General features: G+C 42.3%; 1 protein-coding gene across 1 annotated transcript in view; it reads left to right on the top strand.

Moving 5' to 3' along the window:
• Positions 1 to 18,279, top strand: part of NEK11 (NIMA related kinase 11) — a 107,780-nt gene that overhangs the window by 27,511 nt on the left and 61,990 nt on the right. The window contains 1 exon segment of the mRNA XM_070045380.1: positions 14,530 to 14,695. Within this exon segment, the coding sequence (XP_069901481.1) occupies positions 14,530 to 14,695 (166 nt within the window).

The following is an 18,279-nucleotide window of genomic DNA, read 5'->3' as shown; positions in this document are numbered from 1 at the left end:
ACTGATCCTCATATGGCACCTGCTGCTGTCACAGTTAACCCCAGTGTCACTGTTTTAGTGGCTGGATGTTTTCTCAGGATTGGCTCATATCTCGGTTTTGGTTCTGTTTTTAGGATATTCATTTCATCCCTTTAAGGTACATGACACTTTCTGATAGCTTGTTATGCTTTGTCTCTGCGCTCCCTCTGGATTGCAAAGCCTGCATGGACAGAGGCTGTGCCTTGGACAAGGAGAGTGTCTTGCACAGCTCAGGTGCTCTGTACACAGGTACCGAGTTTAGAGACTAGAATTGAGGTAAGCGTTGAGAAGGTTTCCTCATAAGTTCAACATCGAAGTGTTGTTGTAAGTTGAAATTCTGCTTCTGAATGAGCTCTATTTAAAAGAATTACTGATGTCTCCTTGGGGACACCTCCACTGCTATGTGACTAAAGCGAAAACTGCTTTATGTCACAAAGGATCCAGAGATTGAGATCCCCCCTTGTAATAGGCAAGACTTACGTCTACGACATAACCACCAATGACAGCAACAATAGTAATAGTAATAATCATCATCTTACATTCCAAGAAGTTGGGAATTGAATTTGAAGGTCAACCATAGCAACAAGTTTTGGCCAGTACATCTGTGTTCTTCTTTTCCTCATTCTTATTTCCACCTACCCTTGCTGGTCTCAGTTTTCTATTTTATTATATAAGTTATGTCAAATCCTCTGTGGAATGAGGCTGAGTACAAATCCATTCAAGTAGTAAACTATGCAGCAAGACATGTTCAGAGGGTCAGTGGGCAGCTGTACTTTATCACTTCTGGGAACAGAACAAGAGGTAACCCACACAAACCACATGTTTTAGGACGTGAGCCAAAAGTGTAAGGGTGATTTTCCTCATGGTGTTTTAACCCTGACTGGAGTTTCTGGGTCCTGTGGGTGTTGGCTGCAGAATGGTCTCAGGAGGGCCTGTGGTCGAGTCTCACAGTCTCTCTGGCTTCTAGTGGCCTTATCTAGAAAGTGAGGGGCTGGGCCAGCAGCGGGTCCCAAACCTTTGCTGCCAGAGGAGCTCTCATGTTTCCTGTAATGGGAGGGGCACACAGGCCCTCTAGCTTGGGCTGCTCTTCAAAGCCCCCTCCAAACCCCCAGCCTCTCGAGAGCGCTGGGGCCCTTCAGCATTCGCAGCGCCAGCAGCCCTCTGACCCCTCCCCACTCCCAAGCTCACTATTCAAAGTGTGCTCCCTGGACTAAGCCGCTCAGGGTGCTGCCTGGGACCTAGTTAGAGATGTGTCTTGGGCCCACCCTGGACTGTATTGGGATAGATCCCTGTGATTTGTGTGCACAGCGCAATTTGAGAAGGACTGCTCTCACATGCTGTGTCCTCCTTTGAGGCTTCCTCAGATATCATACTTTATGAGTCTAACAGTTCTTTTTCCTTTCATTATATGAACATGAAAACACTTTGATTTATCCTCAAATAAGTTCCAGACTCTCCTGAAAGAGTGCTGGTGGAAAACTGCGCTCAAGACTCTTTTGCAGTGTCCTTTGCTCAGCATGGTTTCCTGAGGAGCTGGCCTCCCTGCCGAGCTCCTGCGGACTCCTTGGGCAAGTGGGACAGCCCGGCACAGTCACCGCTGGGAGAAGCAGCAGCCGTGACGTTTGCAGAGCACTTGGCTTAGCCAGGCTCCCCTCAGCCTCCTGACTCTGGGAAGTAAAGCCTTGTGTGATCAGAGGCAGGCCAGCCCCGTGTCCCCCATCCCTTCCTCCCCTTACACAGCCCCCGGTGACTTTCTCATGTGTGACAAATCATTGACTAAACCCGTAAGCTGTCATTCAGGGAAACTGGATCCTTCCTACTAGTAGAATTCTAATTTGAGCTCTGTCAGTAGGTTAAGCCCTGGCTTTCTGGTCATAAAAACAGATTTTTTTCAGCCTCAGCACAAGTCAGCAAAAACATAAGACCCAGAATCAGTTGCTTAAACCCTCTAATGGGAGTATGCTAATCCAGAGCTTTGATTCCCTCCCTTTCTATCTCAAAGTTAAATACAGTAACAACTGCTTTGTGCTATAGTTAAAGAGAGAGTTGTAGCTCAAATCCCTATGTTATAATTACTGTGATGATGAAATAGAGACTGAAATCTGGAAATACAAACCTTTTTCCATTTTGGCTGTCTTCATGTTAATTTGAGGCCAACCAACACCTGCTACAGATAAGATGGGGAGACTATTTCACTGAAACCCTAGATTGTTTTTTTGTTTTATTTTTGGAGCACCAACTTTCTTCTTGCCTGGATCTTAATTTAATTTTACTTTACACAGGGTTTATCCTTTGTTGGCTTTACCTAGTCAGGGAAATGGAGCTAATCAGTTTTTGTTGCTTCTTAAAACACAATTTGTTCCCGTCTTGATTTCATGGTAGACTTTGCGTCACATCTGATTATCTCATTGCAATCCGCAATTCTAGGTTTTTTCTGTAATGTTGAAAATAAAAACATGACACGAATTATGTATCAGAATTTTGCATTTTGAATATTAATCTAACAGTAATTGTAAATTTGAAACGTAGAACAGTCATAACAAGAGCTAACTTATTATCTATGGTAAATTATTCTTTCACATCCTTACTGACATTGTCATGCTCCTTAACTTCCTTGATGACACAAACAGGACCTTGGTTTGCTTTAAGCTCAGTACCTTTCAAAGTGTGATAGAGTGAATGAGTGATTGATTGCATTGAATCTTATGTTATCGATATTTTTGTTCTCAAGGCATGTTACTGCATTGTTAAACAATTTTGAATCAAGTGAGTTTTGCACAATTCAGCTTTTTGAAAACTGGCCCTCACACACACACAGTCACACCTGCAGGGTTGTGGTACCCAGGACAACCTCAGAAATGTAATCTAATGCTAGGAAAGGTAAGTCCTGGGAAACATTGTCTTCCCCTTCTGTGTGGTCTCATTCCAAACCTCCAAATCTGGGGCTCTGTAACTGGCACAAACTCTTGATTATCGGTAATATTTTCCATAACACTCAAATGATAATTAATAAAAACAGACATAGCTTCACCAGTGCCTCATCAGGAGCAAGACCATTATTCTAGTCATTTCATTTTCTCTTCTTTGATGCTAAGGAGGGGATGAGTAGAGCAGGTGACAGCTGTTTTTGTTCTTTGAAAAATGGTTTGAAAAATGAGAAAGTTTTGGGTTGTCTTAGCTGCTAGACACTGCAGATCCTATACACAAATGAAAGAGGGGAAACTGTTAAACTTTGAGACGGACTTCTCTTCTTTGGAGTTGTGGTCTGTTTCCTCCTTCAAGAGGTGAATGGCGGCTCTGCTGTAACTTCTCTATGACCTTGGATACATTAATCAGTCTATAAAACTCTTAGAAGAAAACAGGCAGGACACTCTCTGACATAAATCTCAGCAATATATTTTTTGATCCACCTCCTAGAGTAATGAAAATAAAAACAAAAATAAACAAATGGGGTCTAATTAAACTTAAAAGCTTTTGCACAGCAAAGGAAACCATAAACAAAGTGAAAAGACACCCCACAGAATGAGAGGAAATATTTGCAAACAAAGTGACCAACTCGGGATTAATCTCAAAAATATTCAAACAGCTCATGCAGCTATCTCAATATCAAAAAAACAAACAACCCACTCAAAAAATGGATGGAAGATCTAAATAGACATTTCACCAAAGAAGACATACAGATGGCCAAAAATCACATGAAAAGATGCTCAACATCACTAATTATTAGAGAAATGCAAATCAAAACTACAATGAGGTATCACCTCACATCAGTCAGAATGGCCATCATCAAAAAAAATCTACAAACAATAAATTCTGGAAAGGGTGTGGAGAAAAGGGAACCCTCCTACACTGTTGGTGAGAATGTAAATTGGTTCAATCATTATGGAGAACAGTATGGAGGTTCCTTAAAATCTAAATATAGAACTACCATAGATCTGGCAATCCCACTCCTGGGCATATATCCGGAAAAAACCATAATTCGAAACATGCACCCCAGTGTTCATTGCAGCAGTATTTACAATAGCCAAGACATGGAAGCAATCCAAATGTCCATCGACAAAGGAATGGATAAGAAGATGTGATACATATGTACAGTGGAATATTACTCAGCCATAAAAGAGAATGAAATAATGCCATTTGCAGCAACATGGATGGACCTAGAGATTGTCATACTGAGTGAAGTAAGTCAGAGAAAGACAAATACCATATGATATCGCTTATATGTGGAATCTAAAAAAAATAGTACAAGTGAACTTATCTACAAAACAGAAATAGAGTTACAGATGTAGAATACAAACTTATGGTTACAGGGGGTAAGTGGGGGAGGGATAAATTGGGAGATTGAGATTGACACGTACACACTACTATATATAAATTAGGTAGCTAATAAGGACCTACTGTCTAGCACAGGGAACTCTGCTCAATACTCTGTAATGACCTATATGGGAAAAGAATCTACAAAAGAGTGGATAGATGTATATGTATAACTGATTCACTTTACTGTACAACTGAAACTACCACAAAATTGTAAATCAGCTATACTCCAATAAATTTTTTTTAAAAATGACAGCCAAAAAAAATTACTCAATCCTCAGGACCTTAATAGGTTGGGCTGCTTTGATGGATCTACTCTTGAGGGTCTTGTCTAGCTTTAAAATTCTATAAATACATAAAATCCATCCCAAGATTGGGGAAGAGGTCGAGCGAGGGGACAGGATCAGAAACTGGGCAGCTTTGTGCTTCTTATGGGACAGGTCATCCAGTGGGAGTTATCATCTCTGAGATGTTAAGAAACCTCTGAGCAGAACCATTTTCCAGGATGAAATATCTTTTTGCCATTTTTCTCTATCTATGCAAGTGTTACTGTCAGCTCCCATGGATAAGTCACTTCCAGATAAGGGCCATTCCAGCAAGGATGTTAGGAAGCAGTTTTTATAAACTTTCATTTTCTGATGGATGCCCAGCATGTAGGCTGATGTGCTTCCATAAGGGGAAGAATCACACATAGGGATTGTGTCTCTCACCACCTGTACCACAGTGCTTGGTGGGGTGTTAATTTTGATCATGTAGTAGTCAATAAACGTTGATGGTGCATCCACTGTGTGCTAAGACTTGTGCTAGACACCGAGGATACAGAAAGGAACAAAATGTAATTGCTCTCAGTCTGGGGATGGAGACCAAGAAATAACTATGAAAAGACATAATTGTCAGAGTTCCTGTGGTGAAGGTAGTGAATGAACTGAATTTTGAACAGTGATGAGTGTGCAAGCTTGGTTCCATTCAGACATACTGCCAGGTGCTGGGAATCCCACAGTGAATGGACTGTGAGCTGGCTCTGGGTGGCTACAGGCCAGTACAGGACCTCCTATGTGAATAGACGTCACAGGGGGCAATGGGAGCCTGGAGGAGGGGCCCCTAGCCTATCCCTGAGAGGTCAAGAGAGACTACTCTTGGATGGAGGCTTCTTACAAGGCCGCATGTGAATAAACATCACCTCCAGTTCTTGGAACTTTGTTTTACCTTCTAAAAATTATAATGATCAACCTTGTGCCTCTAATACCTAGTGACCTCATCTTTAATTTCTTAAGTTTGAAGCTTCAGACTATGTAAAACAAAGTAATTCCTTATATTAGCAATTTTTTCTATCTCCAGAGAATTATAGAAAAATGTATATTTATTATTATTTATTAAAGTATGTTTTCTTAATTGGGGGCGAGCAGGAGAGGAGAGAGAACAAATCTTTTAGAAATTCTTTTTTTCTTGGTCATTTTCATCTCAGTATATATTTTTTTTAAAGAAAACATTTTTAATCTTACAGTACAGTACCTTGAAAAGTACAGTAGCACAGTACAACAGCTGGCATACGGGGGCTGGTATCAAGTGAGCAGGCAAGAAGAGTTACTGACTGGAGGAGAGAGGAGGGGTGGGAAGTATTTTTTTTATTTGTATATTTTATCTTATTTTTGATTGCTGTATTATCTGTGCCCTTTACTTCCCTCTTTTCCTCGTTGTCCCTCATTTTAGAAACCTCTTGTTTGCTATCACAACTCCAATATCTCTATCCAAGGGAAGGAAGGGAACAGTGGTGGAATTTTAATCTTTCTGAATCTTGATACTTTTTGATAACTGCTAAAATTTTTGACACATGAGAATTTTGAATCAATGAATAAAATTGTTTTCAAATTATTTAAAGAAATCCCATGTTATCTTAGTTTCCAGATTCACTAACAGATAATTTCTAGTCCTTTATTCAAATAGTTTTTTCTCACTATACATCCATTTTTGTATAGTTCATTGTAGTTTACTTTGTCATAATTTTTTGAAGATTCGTATCAATGTCCTAGTAGAAAAGAACCAATTTATCTTTTCCAGTTTAAAATAGGAGACTTAGCACTTTCTAAGGAAATAAGACATAGCCCCTGTTCTCAAGGGGCTTATCTCTGTTCTAATCTTTATGCACTGCACAGCTAAACCTAACTCCCTTCCTTTGGCTTTTCACAGCCTGAAGCACGTACAAATGTGTGGAGTGTTCACCACATCCTCCACCTCTGCTTCTAATCTCTTCTTTAAAAACCTCCTCTTTCTTCCTGTAGCAAAGTGTTGGTATCAGGATATCTTTGGCCACCAAGATGGCTTAAACAATAAGAAAGATTCATCTCCCTAACAAAAAGTCCAGAGGGAGAGCAGATCCCCGTGATGAAGTCGTCAGGGGCCTTGGTGCCTTCCTTTCACCCAGCCTGTCGTCTCAGGACAGTTCCTTCAGGACGCCAGCTGGCTGCCGAGGTCAAAGGAGTCACAGGTCAGTGATAGCGTTGCAGAGATGGAGGAAGGGGACTCTCCTCCTATGCTTCCCTTTTTTTATCAGTGAGGAGCATCTTTCCTAGAAAACCATCACGAGCCCTCCCCACATCTCCCAGGCCAGAATTACACCACGTGTCTAGACTGATCACTGGCAAGGGGACTAGGATTACATGGTGGGCTTAGATCAGTTATGATTCACGCCAGGGGCTGGGGAGAGGGGGAGACAGCCACCCTCTCTTAAAATAATTAAGCCACAATATTTAATGACTGTGCTCGTCTGTATAAATAAGAAAGACAGAACTGCCTGACCACTTGTCTGGAGGTGTGTGGGAGAAGGAGGGTGGGGGAAGAGCCCTCACTGGTTCTCAGGGGAGCTAGAGTTGGCTCCGTTACATCTCTGGTGGTAAAGAGAACTTTCCAAGGCTGTGGAAAGGAGCTCCAGGAAAGGAGCTCACCGTGAAGGGAACCCACTCATTTTTTTGGCTGAAAGGAGAGGAGAGTGCAGTTTGTTCTCAGTGAGCTCTCAGGAGACAGTCCCAGCAGCTTTGGTAGAGGCTGTGACTTAGACACAGGGAGGAGATGGCTGCCTGCCCATGAAGGCACAGATACCCAGTCTGCCCTCTGTTACCGCCCCCGCCGACCAATTCACACTCACTCATGGATTCCTGGGCTCGGCTGTGGAGTCTCTGTCAAGCCCTGGGAGGAGAGCTTTGCACAGCAGAGCAGTTAGACACTTTGTGTCTTCTCTGTCACCTCCAGGGAGCCCCCCCTAGGAAAGGGCTGGTTGGGGTCCATCCTGAAGCCAGTTCTGTTCTTGCACTGACACCAGAGATTCCCTGCGGAGAACCTCCACTGAGCACCAGCACCGTTTCCAGCCTTGAGATGTGTGTTCAAGCCATTTCTGTTTTTTAAGTTTATACAGATGGGAAGAGTCATTGAATTCACATGATTATTAGATACTTTTTATTCAGGCAATATTTATCTTCAAAACTCCTGCTCCTGAAATTTCTGTTTACTCTTTTCTGTTCCTTAAAAATAAAAGGCAACCTGCCTAATTTGTTATGTTACCAGCATTGAAACACTGCATGGAACTTGTTACCACAAATGAAAATATAATCTAAACAGGAGCAGGAAAAACATTTTTGCCAAACAAAAATGTCTGAAATACTTCTACTGTTATTTGTTCTTTGTTTTTTATCTGTATTATTATTATTAGTTATTTTTGCTTATTATTTGTACATAATACTCCCATATGCTGCTAATGTGTTTGTAAACGAAGTCTTGAGAAGCATAGGAGATGGAATTTATCTATAGGTTATAACTGATTTGCAGTTTCATTATTCAGTGTTACAGACACTGTGTCTCAGAATCACTATATCCTAGCTATCTTCAGGAGTAAAGGTAAAATAGAGCAGAATTTAAAGTGGAGAAAAGTTGCCTTTATTTTCATCCCTGTGACAGATGGTGTTGGGACCCCACCTATGTCCCCTGGCCAATTAGCATTTCCGGTACGTGGACCCAGCCTCCACCTGCGGCAGGGGCAGTTCTGCCTGAGGCCTCCCTGGCTGTCAGGGCCTCTGTGCTCCAGTGAGGCGGAGAGTGGGGGAGTTGATACTCCCAGGAGCAGCCTGAGTCAGTGGATGAGGGAGTCGGTCCCCGCCCCTCAGGCAGAGGAGCCCAGAGGTGTGTTCTATGCCTGCCCCTAGGGTTCCTCCACAGTTAAGCCCCAGTTGCCCACAGTGGTAACTGGCTTGATAACAGGCCCTTGAATGGCTCCCCTCCCTTCACCTCACTTTCCTACCCCTCTTCTTACTGCCCAAATTGATCACCTGCCTCAAATCCTGTCTCAGGGTTTGCTTCCTGGGGACCCCAAACTAAGGGAGTCCTCTAGAGCAGAGCATGGCTCGATACATTATCTTTTAAAATGTAGTTATATATAGCGCAAATGCTTTTTTCTGATTAAAAATTGGGATAGATAAATGGCGGAGGACGGGGGGGATGCGGGGGGTGGAAGGAAGGAAGGAGTGTTTTGTGAACCTGCCAGGTTTTTAGGTATTTTAAGAAATACCCCTCCCCGTAACATTTTCATTCTTCGTTCCATAATGTATACTGTGGTTGTGTGTGTGTCTGTGCACGATTTACTCTAAAGAAGGATATATAGATATTGGAATTCTCAAGCAGTTTTCTTTTTTTGAAAAGTCACCTGCTTATTAACTTTCGTAGCCTATTCAGGTAATGCAAATATAGCTGTCCCTCTACTGGCTATTGGTTTATACAGGGCAAATTGTAAAGAATGATAAATTCATTTCTTTTGTTACTTGGAATCCACCTGGGGAGAAGGCAATTCAGCTTACTACAAAGTAGTTTCTGTGTGCAAAAGTGAATGTCCTGGGGCTCTAGTCTATAGATTTTACGTTTTTTCTCTTCTCAAAGGAGAGTTAGGGGTCCTCACCCCATCCCCAGCTCTATTATTGCATTTATCGTGAAGTTGTTCAACTATTTTTGTACTTGTTGGCCTTCCCCATGAGACTGAGCTTTCTTGGAGGGCAGGAGTTTTATCTTTTTCATCTTTCTATCCCCAGAACATGATACTGTGTTTGGCATACCCAGGGCAGTCAGTAGATGGTGAAATAACAGAAATGTGGAACTTTCGATGTGAAGGTATTCGGCAGTGGCTGCCTGGCACCTTGTGTGGAGTCTGAAGTCAGGCTCAGCAGAAGGATTTTGGTCCTTAGTTGCTGGTGTCTGCCATGGGCACCTGAGTCTTGCTATCCCTGCACTGTATGGTGATGTCATCTGAGCTCCATCTGTGTCCAAAAACTGCAACATGCCTATGATCAGGGGTGGAGAGGAAAAGATCAGATGAATCAGTTTTTACCCTGAAACAAGCTGGGATCAGGGATTTAATTGTTAGAAACAAAGGCAGCTCATAGATTATGGCATATGATGATCCATAAAATAATATTATCCTTTTCTCTGGCCACAGACCTTAAAAATGTTTCTGAATTGCTGAAAGAAGGAAAAACAACTGAAATAAAAGAAAACCCCATCTGTTGTATACTCTCCACTAACACCTACAATGTTTTTTCAGCTACTCCTTTAGGTACCTTTAGTTCCCAGCTTTCCCATCTTTTATTAATGTGCCACTTTTTGGGACAAATATCACTGCCATTTTTTCATGTCCCTTTACGTTTTAAAGTTATATGTCATATTAAAGGGGGTTAAGTTACTTTTAAAAGGATGTTTTTCCACTCTCATGATACTTCTACCCATAAAAGGCCCTAAATCCCTCAGAAGATCCTAAGTTTTAAGACTCAAATAAATGAATAAAAATTAACCTAAATGAGTCAAATCTTTGGAGGTTCAGTTTTCATTACCCCAAAGTGAGTGCTTCATGGGAACACCTCACAGTGCTCTGTGACGCATAATCGCGTGGGTCAGGGCTCTAGACGCAGATATGAGTAGCCGCCCTCTGCACGGTTGAGGCAGAAGGGGATTGATACTGAACACAGCTGCGGGAGGCTGCAGGGCAGGGGAGGCTAAATTTCCAGGAATGTCAGCCTGGAATTGGCCCACTGCCACTGCCCCCAGGCCCACGCTCTTTCTTAGGACACCTGTATGAGTGAAGGGAGGTCCTGTGCCTGCCCCGTCCCACCACACAGCTCACACCCAAGGCAAGGTCCCGGCTTGGTCCAGCTGACTGGCAGAACCTAGGTCCCACACTGGCACCCCAACTCAAGGCAGATGGGAGATGAGGAATTGTTGTTGTCTGTCTGTTTGTTTTTATCTAGGGAAGGCAGGACCCACAGCCCAGGGGTCTACTACAATGTAGGGAGGCTGTCTAAAGACACTGGGCAGCCACAAATGATAGATTTCTGCTATGATACTGTCTCATGAAAATAGCAGGCAAATTGTCTAAACTGGCCTCTGGTGTTAAAAAATTGTGTAGCAAAAAGATGTGAAGGAAGTACACAAAATTGTTACTGCTGATGATCTCTGTAGTGGATTGTGGACTATGTTTTGTTTTCAAATTTTTCTGTAACAACACTATATTTCCTTGTAAATTAGAAAAATAATGAGAGCTGACCATTTAAGAAAGGATTAGTTAAAATAATTGCAGTCTTTCTAGATAGATGAAAACTCTTACCTTGAAAGTCCTGAGCATATTTAATAATCTGTTAAACAGGTGAATATTGAATTTTTTAAAAAACAAAAAATATTACTGCCTTATTTAAGCTGCAGTTAAAATCTGTTTCCTGTGGATTTGCCCTCAGTGGGTACAGTAGCTGCTGATCAAATTAGAGAGTCACGGCAGCTTAAATCAGGAGGGCCTCAGACATCACTTACCCTAACTGTGTAGCACCCAGCTCGATTTGAAGTTTTAGAAAATACAAACATACACACATTTATGCACACTGATCTGCTTACTATCTGTCTTCCTCAGGAGACCCAAGGGCAGGGGTGACGAATTCTCAGAGCTCACTACACCACTACACACACAGCACTCCTCACTGAGATTCCAGAACTCTTAGGCCCCTTGGTTTACTTGCCCCTTGAAGACCTTTCTTTCACTCCTACCCCTTGCTGGACACAAGGAAATGTGAGGTTCCTGCTTTGGAAATATAGCAGGGCTTCTGCTCTGGGGCTCTTCTCCCCATCTGGGAGTTCTGTCCCCCAGGACACGGCCTGGGGGACATGAACTATTTTCAAGGGCTCAGCAGTGCCTAATGTTCTTGTCTCCCCTCCATCTGGTCCCGAGGGTCTCTCTCACGTCGGACAGGGAGGACACTCACGCCACTGGTCAGGTGCTCCTTCAGATCTTTTCTCTTTGGCCTTGGTTTCTCCTTTGGAAAATCAAAAGCCAGGGATTTTACTCATATTCTCTGTAGTTTGTGATGTCATCTTTTTCCTGAGGCAGCCTATGCTGCTTGTTCAATTTGAAATAAGTGAAAGACTACAGGGAAATTTGGGGAAAATAACCCTGAACTTCTCAAAGATATCATCTGCCCCATTTGTATGGAAGGTGGGCCAAATTTGAAGGGAATGAAATTAGCTATAGTTATCCCAAATTTCCAGTCACTCTCCAAAGTTTGTCAGTTCACTACTGATTCTAGAAAGAAACATGCCACTTGGGGAAGAGAACAGAAAGTTTGCAAAATGAGTGAGTCTGAAGGGGTGCCTGTTTTGCAGCTGCTAAAAAGTTTCTCCTGAACAGCTGAAGTTCTGATAAAATAAATATCTGTCCTGTTACTTAGGAGAGGGTGACAGGCTGAGTGTCACTGAGCCAGGGGCAAGCTTCCTTGACTTGGTCAGTTTCTGCACTCTGCTTGGCTGATAAGGCTCTCACACTATGTGACACGCAATGAGAGTTTCCTCTATCAGTTCTAGGTAAGGAAGGTGGAATATCTCCGCATCTGCCAGAGGTGAGTATATTAGATATCACCTGTCTTGATAGCCCTACCTTCATCTGCTAAGCTGTGGGCAAATGAGATTTTATGCCTTATCATCAGGCTGCCAGATGGGGCTCAGGTAACTCTATGTAAAATCCCATGCCCTGTTGCACAATAGTTGATGTTTGCAAGAAAAAATAAGTATCTTAAAACTTCCGATAGCATTTGTTCCTTCACAGCAAGAGAATATTGCAAGTTTGAGTGAGGCTTTATAGTGCCGTGCTATATAAATTAACCACTGTGACTTTTACAACTGCACGTTGGCTGGGGCGCAGTAAGTACTGGAAAAGTACCATGAATATGTCATTTGGCTTACGGCTTTATCATTTTTAGAAGTTACAGGAAAACAACCGCGTCTGTCATTTCAAGTTCCTTTATTATACCAAACAGTTTGAGATGCCACTCTTAATAACATGAGGTCATTTTTAACCAAATTCTTGCTAGAACAGTCTCTCTATAGAACACGTTACCAAGCAAGAATTTCTCCAGAATCCACTCCATTATCAAGTAGGGGCCTGGTAGGGCGTTCAAGACCTAACAAAACCAATGTGATGGCCCCTGTCCAGTGTTATTGGGGCTGGTCCTTAGTTACATAAGGGAACAATTTAAAAATGAAATGACATAACTAAAACATTTATATCAACTTAAAACATATTGTTGTACATTTTCTCTCATTTTTGTTGTGCAGCCAACATCTGATGTCCTCTGATGAGAGGTCGCTTCATCTTTTTTGCATAAACTTACCCATGTTAAGTTGATTAAGTTTTCCAAGTTTACCTTCTTTAAAGTAGAATGAGAATTTAGCAATCTCAGTTCAGAATTCTAGATTTTTACATTTTTAAACCAACGTTTTAGAACTGTCTTATCAATTACTTCTTTAACAGCATTTTTTTTTTGCAACTTGTCATTATTAAGCTTTGTGGTAAGCATTTGACTTAGTTTTTCTAGCAGAGACAACACTCACTCATCCTTCATCAGTTTGTCATATTTAAGTCACAGATTTACAATACTGGGCACGAGTGGCATAAACAGGTTTGGGAATAGACGCTACAACTTGGGTAAACACCTTAACTGGAAGGTGGTCCAGAGAGCACCTGCTGGCCACCGCGTCCCCAACACAAAGGTGGCCATTGGCATCTGTTAGAAAGGACTGCAGAGCTCTGGTTAATCTAGGATTTGGTTAAAGGGCCTTTAATTAAGAGAGCTCCTACTATAAATACATTTTCATTAATATGCATAGATAGCTACTCTTAAATAACATTACTGCAAAATGTCTTCTAGTACAGGTCCTGCAGAGCTTAATGAACAGCTAAGGCTCACTTATAATCAGTGGAATCTGTCTGCATACATAATTGGTGCTCTAAAGTGCTTCTCCCGGCAATCTGTTTACACTGTGGCACTGTAATTGGTTTGGTCATCAGTCTGTTTCTTTCTGTAGATGGGAAGAGATAATGTTTTGGTCCACTCCTCATTAGTTACCACAATTTTTAAGTTAATAATTTGGAGATGTAATGAGCTCTTGTTCCATTTATACATGTTTGAATACCTCTGTCAATGTTTTTAGATTTTTTTTCTTTTCCTAAATACTGGTAGCAATAAAGTATGATATGCCAAGGATAATTTTAAAAAGAAAATAAGTAGATGTTGATTCTGCTGATATTAAGTTGATAGATTTGGAAAATTTTAGAGCTGAGAGACAGAGAGAAGCATGTGTATTTATACACACATGCGGAGGCAAAGAGAGAGTCAGAGAGGAAAAGAGAGTCAAAAAGGATAAGACAGATGCAGAGAGACAGATTTTATAATTATATTATATTCACACACACACACACACACACACACACACATATGTATATATATATATATAGAGAGAGAGACAGAGAGATACCAAGATAGGAATAGTGAGAGAAATAGAAAAGCAGACAGAAACAGGAAAACAGATAAGTAGAGACAGAAAACACACAAAGAGACAGAAAAAGACAGAAACAGAGACACCTAGAGGCTGAGGAAGAGCCGCTTCAGCCACGTCACTCAAGATTAGCCCTGTCTCTGCCCCGTGTGACCAAACTAGGGCCGCAGGTGTGGAGGGCACTGCCAGGACAGAGGCAGACCCAGGGTGCCCAGGAGTCACCAGTGATAGCAGAACTCTGAGTAGGTCACAGCCTGGGCATTAATTAGATGGCCCTGCACCGCTGTTCACATCTATTAAACATGTTTTTGAGTTCTAAATGTATTAAAATTTTTTTTTTTTTGGCTGCAGAAAGGTCCTGAAGGAAATCTCTACTGGAGAACTCAATCCAAATGAGACTCTGCAGGCCACTTTGGAGGCCCAGCTCCTTTCCAAGCTGGACCATCTAGCCATCGTCAAGTTCCATGCAAGCTTTGTGGAGCAAGATGATTTCTGCATTTTCACAGAGTACTGTGAGGTGAGACTCTCCTTCACTTTTTGAAATCTTAATAAAAATATATTTCATAGGGCTTCCCTGGTGGCACAGTGGTTAAGAATCCGCCTGCCAAAGCAGGGGACATGGATTCGAGCCCTGGTCCGGGAAGATCCCACATGCCCCGGAGCAACTAAGCCCCTGCGCCACAACTACTGAGCCCGTGTGCCACAACTACTGAAGCCTGTGTGCCTAGAGCCTGTGCTCCACAACAAGAGAAGCCACTGTAATGAGAAGCCTGCGCACCGCAACCAAGTGTAGCCCCCACTCGCCGCAACTACAGAAAGCCCGCATGCAGCAATGAAGACCCAATGCAGCCAAAGATAAATAAAATAAATAAATTAAAATATATATATATATTTCATAGTAAAAAGCTGTCTGTAAAGAGACATCTCAGAAGTTTAACTAGCCAACCACAAGGTGAACTATAAATACCTGGGATGTTGTGTCTTGCTGCTAAGAGTGATCATGTCTATGTAATTGACAAACTTGTTTCTGATGAAGGGTTTCTCTTTCTTGGAAAACTCAGAGTGAATGTATTTTAGGGAGGAATTGATGCAGAAAAACAATCCAGCATATTTATTTTTGGTGTGTGTGTGTGTGGGGGGTGCATTCTCCAAGCCTCCGACAATGGTTCGATTATTAGATGGACATTTAAATGCCGTAACAGAGGCCTGGACAGAGGAGAGGGACACCTCCTGAGTCCTGGGTTCTAGCTCTGTGGTTCATTTTCCCCAATGGAAACTTGGAAATGGGAATATGGCTCATTTTACCCATGAAAATCCTTCATATTAACTGATTTATGATTTATGGCTTCAGGTATTTGCAGTTTCCCCTGCCATTCCATGTTCTCCCCAAGTGATAATAGCTGTGCATTTTACTGAGCCCAAGTGAACATGAAGCTGCTGAGAAAGGTGCCAGGTGGAGGGGGCTTGGGGCTGACAAGGTGCAGCATATGTGGGTCTGGGTGGTCACTCCTGAGAGGCTAGGGAGAGGGGAGTTACAGGGGTTGGGTCAGAAAGAGAATACCCAAACATGCCCTTGCTCAGACAGTATCTTCCAGAACATTCTGAGAGCTAGTGTTAGCCAAATGTACGTTGGGAGAACCTGGTTCTATTCATACTTTAGAATGTATTCAGTTCATCACCTGGGTGTTGCTGGGGCCCAAGAGAAATGACGCTGGGAAGAAAGAAGATGCTCTTTAGAGAGGGAGGCAGGCCTGTTTGGGTCAGAGGGTGCTGGGTGTCTGAGGTGCGGAAAAGAAGAGGAAGGAGGAGAAGCAAATCGGAAGGAGTAAAGATAGCAACAGAACCCAGCCTCGCTGTGCTTTATATGGTAGCTGATGTGTCATCCAAAATGAAACCAGTAGCAAAGTTAGAATATCTGAAAATTTGATATCATCCAGGTCTTGGCTGTTCCCCTTCGGGACGGTCTCCCTGGCACAGCCTTGCTGGGAGTTTCCCCATCCAGTCTTGCCCCTCCTCTGCTTGAAGGAGAAGCAGGGGAAGAAAAGAAAAAGAACCAGGACATTTGGGTGTTTACTTCTCCTCTATCCAACAGATTTTTAAGAAAATCAGTGAAATGATGAGGTGCGCAGAGCATGGGTAAGAACAGCTGCTCTGGCAAATATGTCACTGATCTATGCAAAACCCAGGGATTTACAAATATAGCTACACTATGATCCATCAGCTATAATTTAATCATTTTCTTCTTTTTGCCCCATTCAGTTAATAAACTATCTTATGTGGGGAGCAACTGACTCCTATTGCTTATGCCTATTACTGCTACCTCTGCTGCTGCTCTCGGCACACTGAATTTTCCAAAGAGACTCTCACGATCTTAAAATATTTTTCACTATAGTGAGGACTGTCCAGTGGAACTTTGTGTGATGATGGTAATACTCTATATTTGTGCTGTCCAATATGGTAGTTGCTAGTCACATACAGCCCTTTAGCACCTGATGAAATATGGCTAGTATGGTTGAGGAGCTGGATGTTAAACTTTATTTAATTTTAATTACTTTAAATGTAAATAACCATGTGTAGCTGGTGGCTACCATATTGAACAGAGCTAGATGATAAGCTATAACTTTCTCTCCTTATATTAATTTTTAATTATTAATTTTCATGTAATTTTAATCTACTAGAAAAGTTACAGAACACAGTGAACTCCCATATACACTTCACCCAGATTTACCAATTGTTATTTTTTCACATTTGCTTTATTATTCTATCCTTTCTATCTATCTATCTATCTATCTATCTATCTATCTATCTATCACCTATCTATCTATCATCTATCTATCTATTTTTTCCTGAACCACTTGAGAGTAAGTTGCAGACATGATGCCCCTTTGTCCTAAATCCTCCTATGAGTGTTTTCTAAGGCCAAGGACATTTCCTTAACATAACTACAGTACGAAGATCAAAATCAGGAAATTAACATCGATGCAATGCTGGTATGTAATCCAGTGGTTGTCAGTGTGTGATCCCAGACCAGCAGCATCAGCATCATTTGGGATCTTTACTTACAGATACAGATTGTTAGCTTCCACCACAGCCACAGCAAATTAGAAATTCTGGGGGTGGGATCTGGCTATCTGTGTTTTGACAAGCCCACCAGGTGAGGCTGAAGCACACTGCAGTTTGAGAACCACACATCTAATCCACAATTCACACTCAAATTGAGCTCATTTGTCCCAGTTATGTCTTTAGAAAGGACATTTCTATAAGAATGTCTTTTTCTCGCTTAGGATCCAATCCAGGATCATCTGCATTACTTTTTAAATGCTGGCGGTTTCCAAGGGCTGAGCTGCTCCTCCCACCCCGGGGCGTTGCCATGGTGACGGCCGCTGGCCGGGGAGCAGCTGCTGGGCTTCCCTGTTCCACCTGCTGAGCTGTCAGGACGCACTTCCCTGAGGAATGACGTGTGTGGGTCGCTAGTTTTCCTTGCTAACCGAGATATTTCTCATCTTCATGAGCTTAACTCACACAAACCTGGCATTATCCTCTTCTTATTGAGGTAAAATAATAATATTGGAAATGGCAGATGGCCAGACTTGCACCTCACAGAAAAATGTTTTCACCATTGAAATAGCTGGGTTTTTTGATCCCCAAGTTTCCTCTTCTGTAATTTAATTTGGAGCCTTGCAAGATTGAAATACACACATATAAATGCCTTCACGAGGCTGCTATGTCCACCACCCAACCCTTTGGACACATCACATCAGATTATGAGTGTAAAAAGCAAATTACCCCATTCTCACAACTTCTTGTCAAGATCTAACCAAATCTTTGATGGGGAATAGTGCCCAAACTACCAAAGTGACAGAATGTTTCAGGTATTGGTGCCTTCCATTCTCCTCCAGCCAGGGAAATGGGGCAACTTGCTGTCCCCTGTCCCTCCTCCACAGTTTCCCACCTCTTCATCTGTGCCCTTTCAGAATGTCCTTCCTCCTGGCCCCATGTTTTCAGTTCCCACCCATCCTCCCAGGCCCGCTGAAATGTCACCCACTCTACAAAGATTCCTATAATCTCCTGGCTGGAAATCACTCCTCACCCGATCCCCGA

The sequence above is a fragment of the Globicephala melas genome, chromosome 4 (genome assembly GCF_963455315.2).
Source record: "Globicephala melas chromosome 4, mGloMel1.2, whole genome shotgun sequence".
NCBI classification, from domain to species: domain Eukaryota; kingdom Metazoa; phylum Chordata; class Mammalia; order Artiodactyla; family Delphinidae; genus Globicephala; species Globicephala melas.
This window is presented reverse-complemented; position numbering and strand designations above follow the sequence as displayed.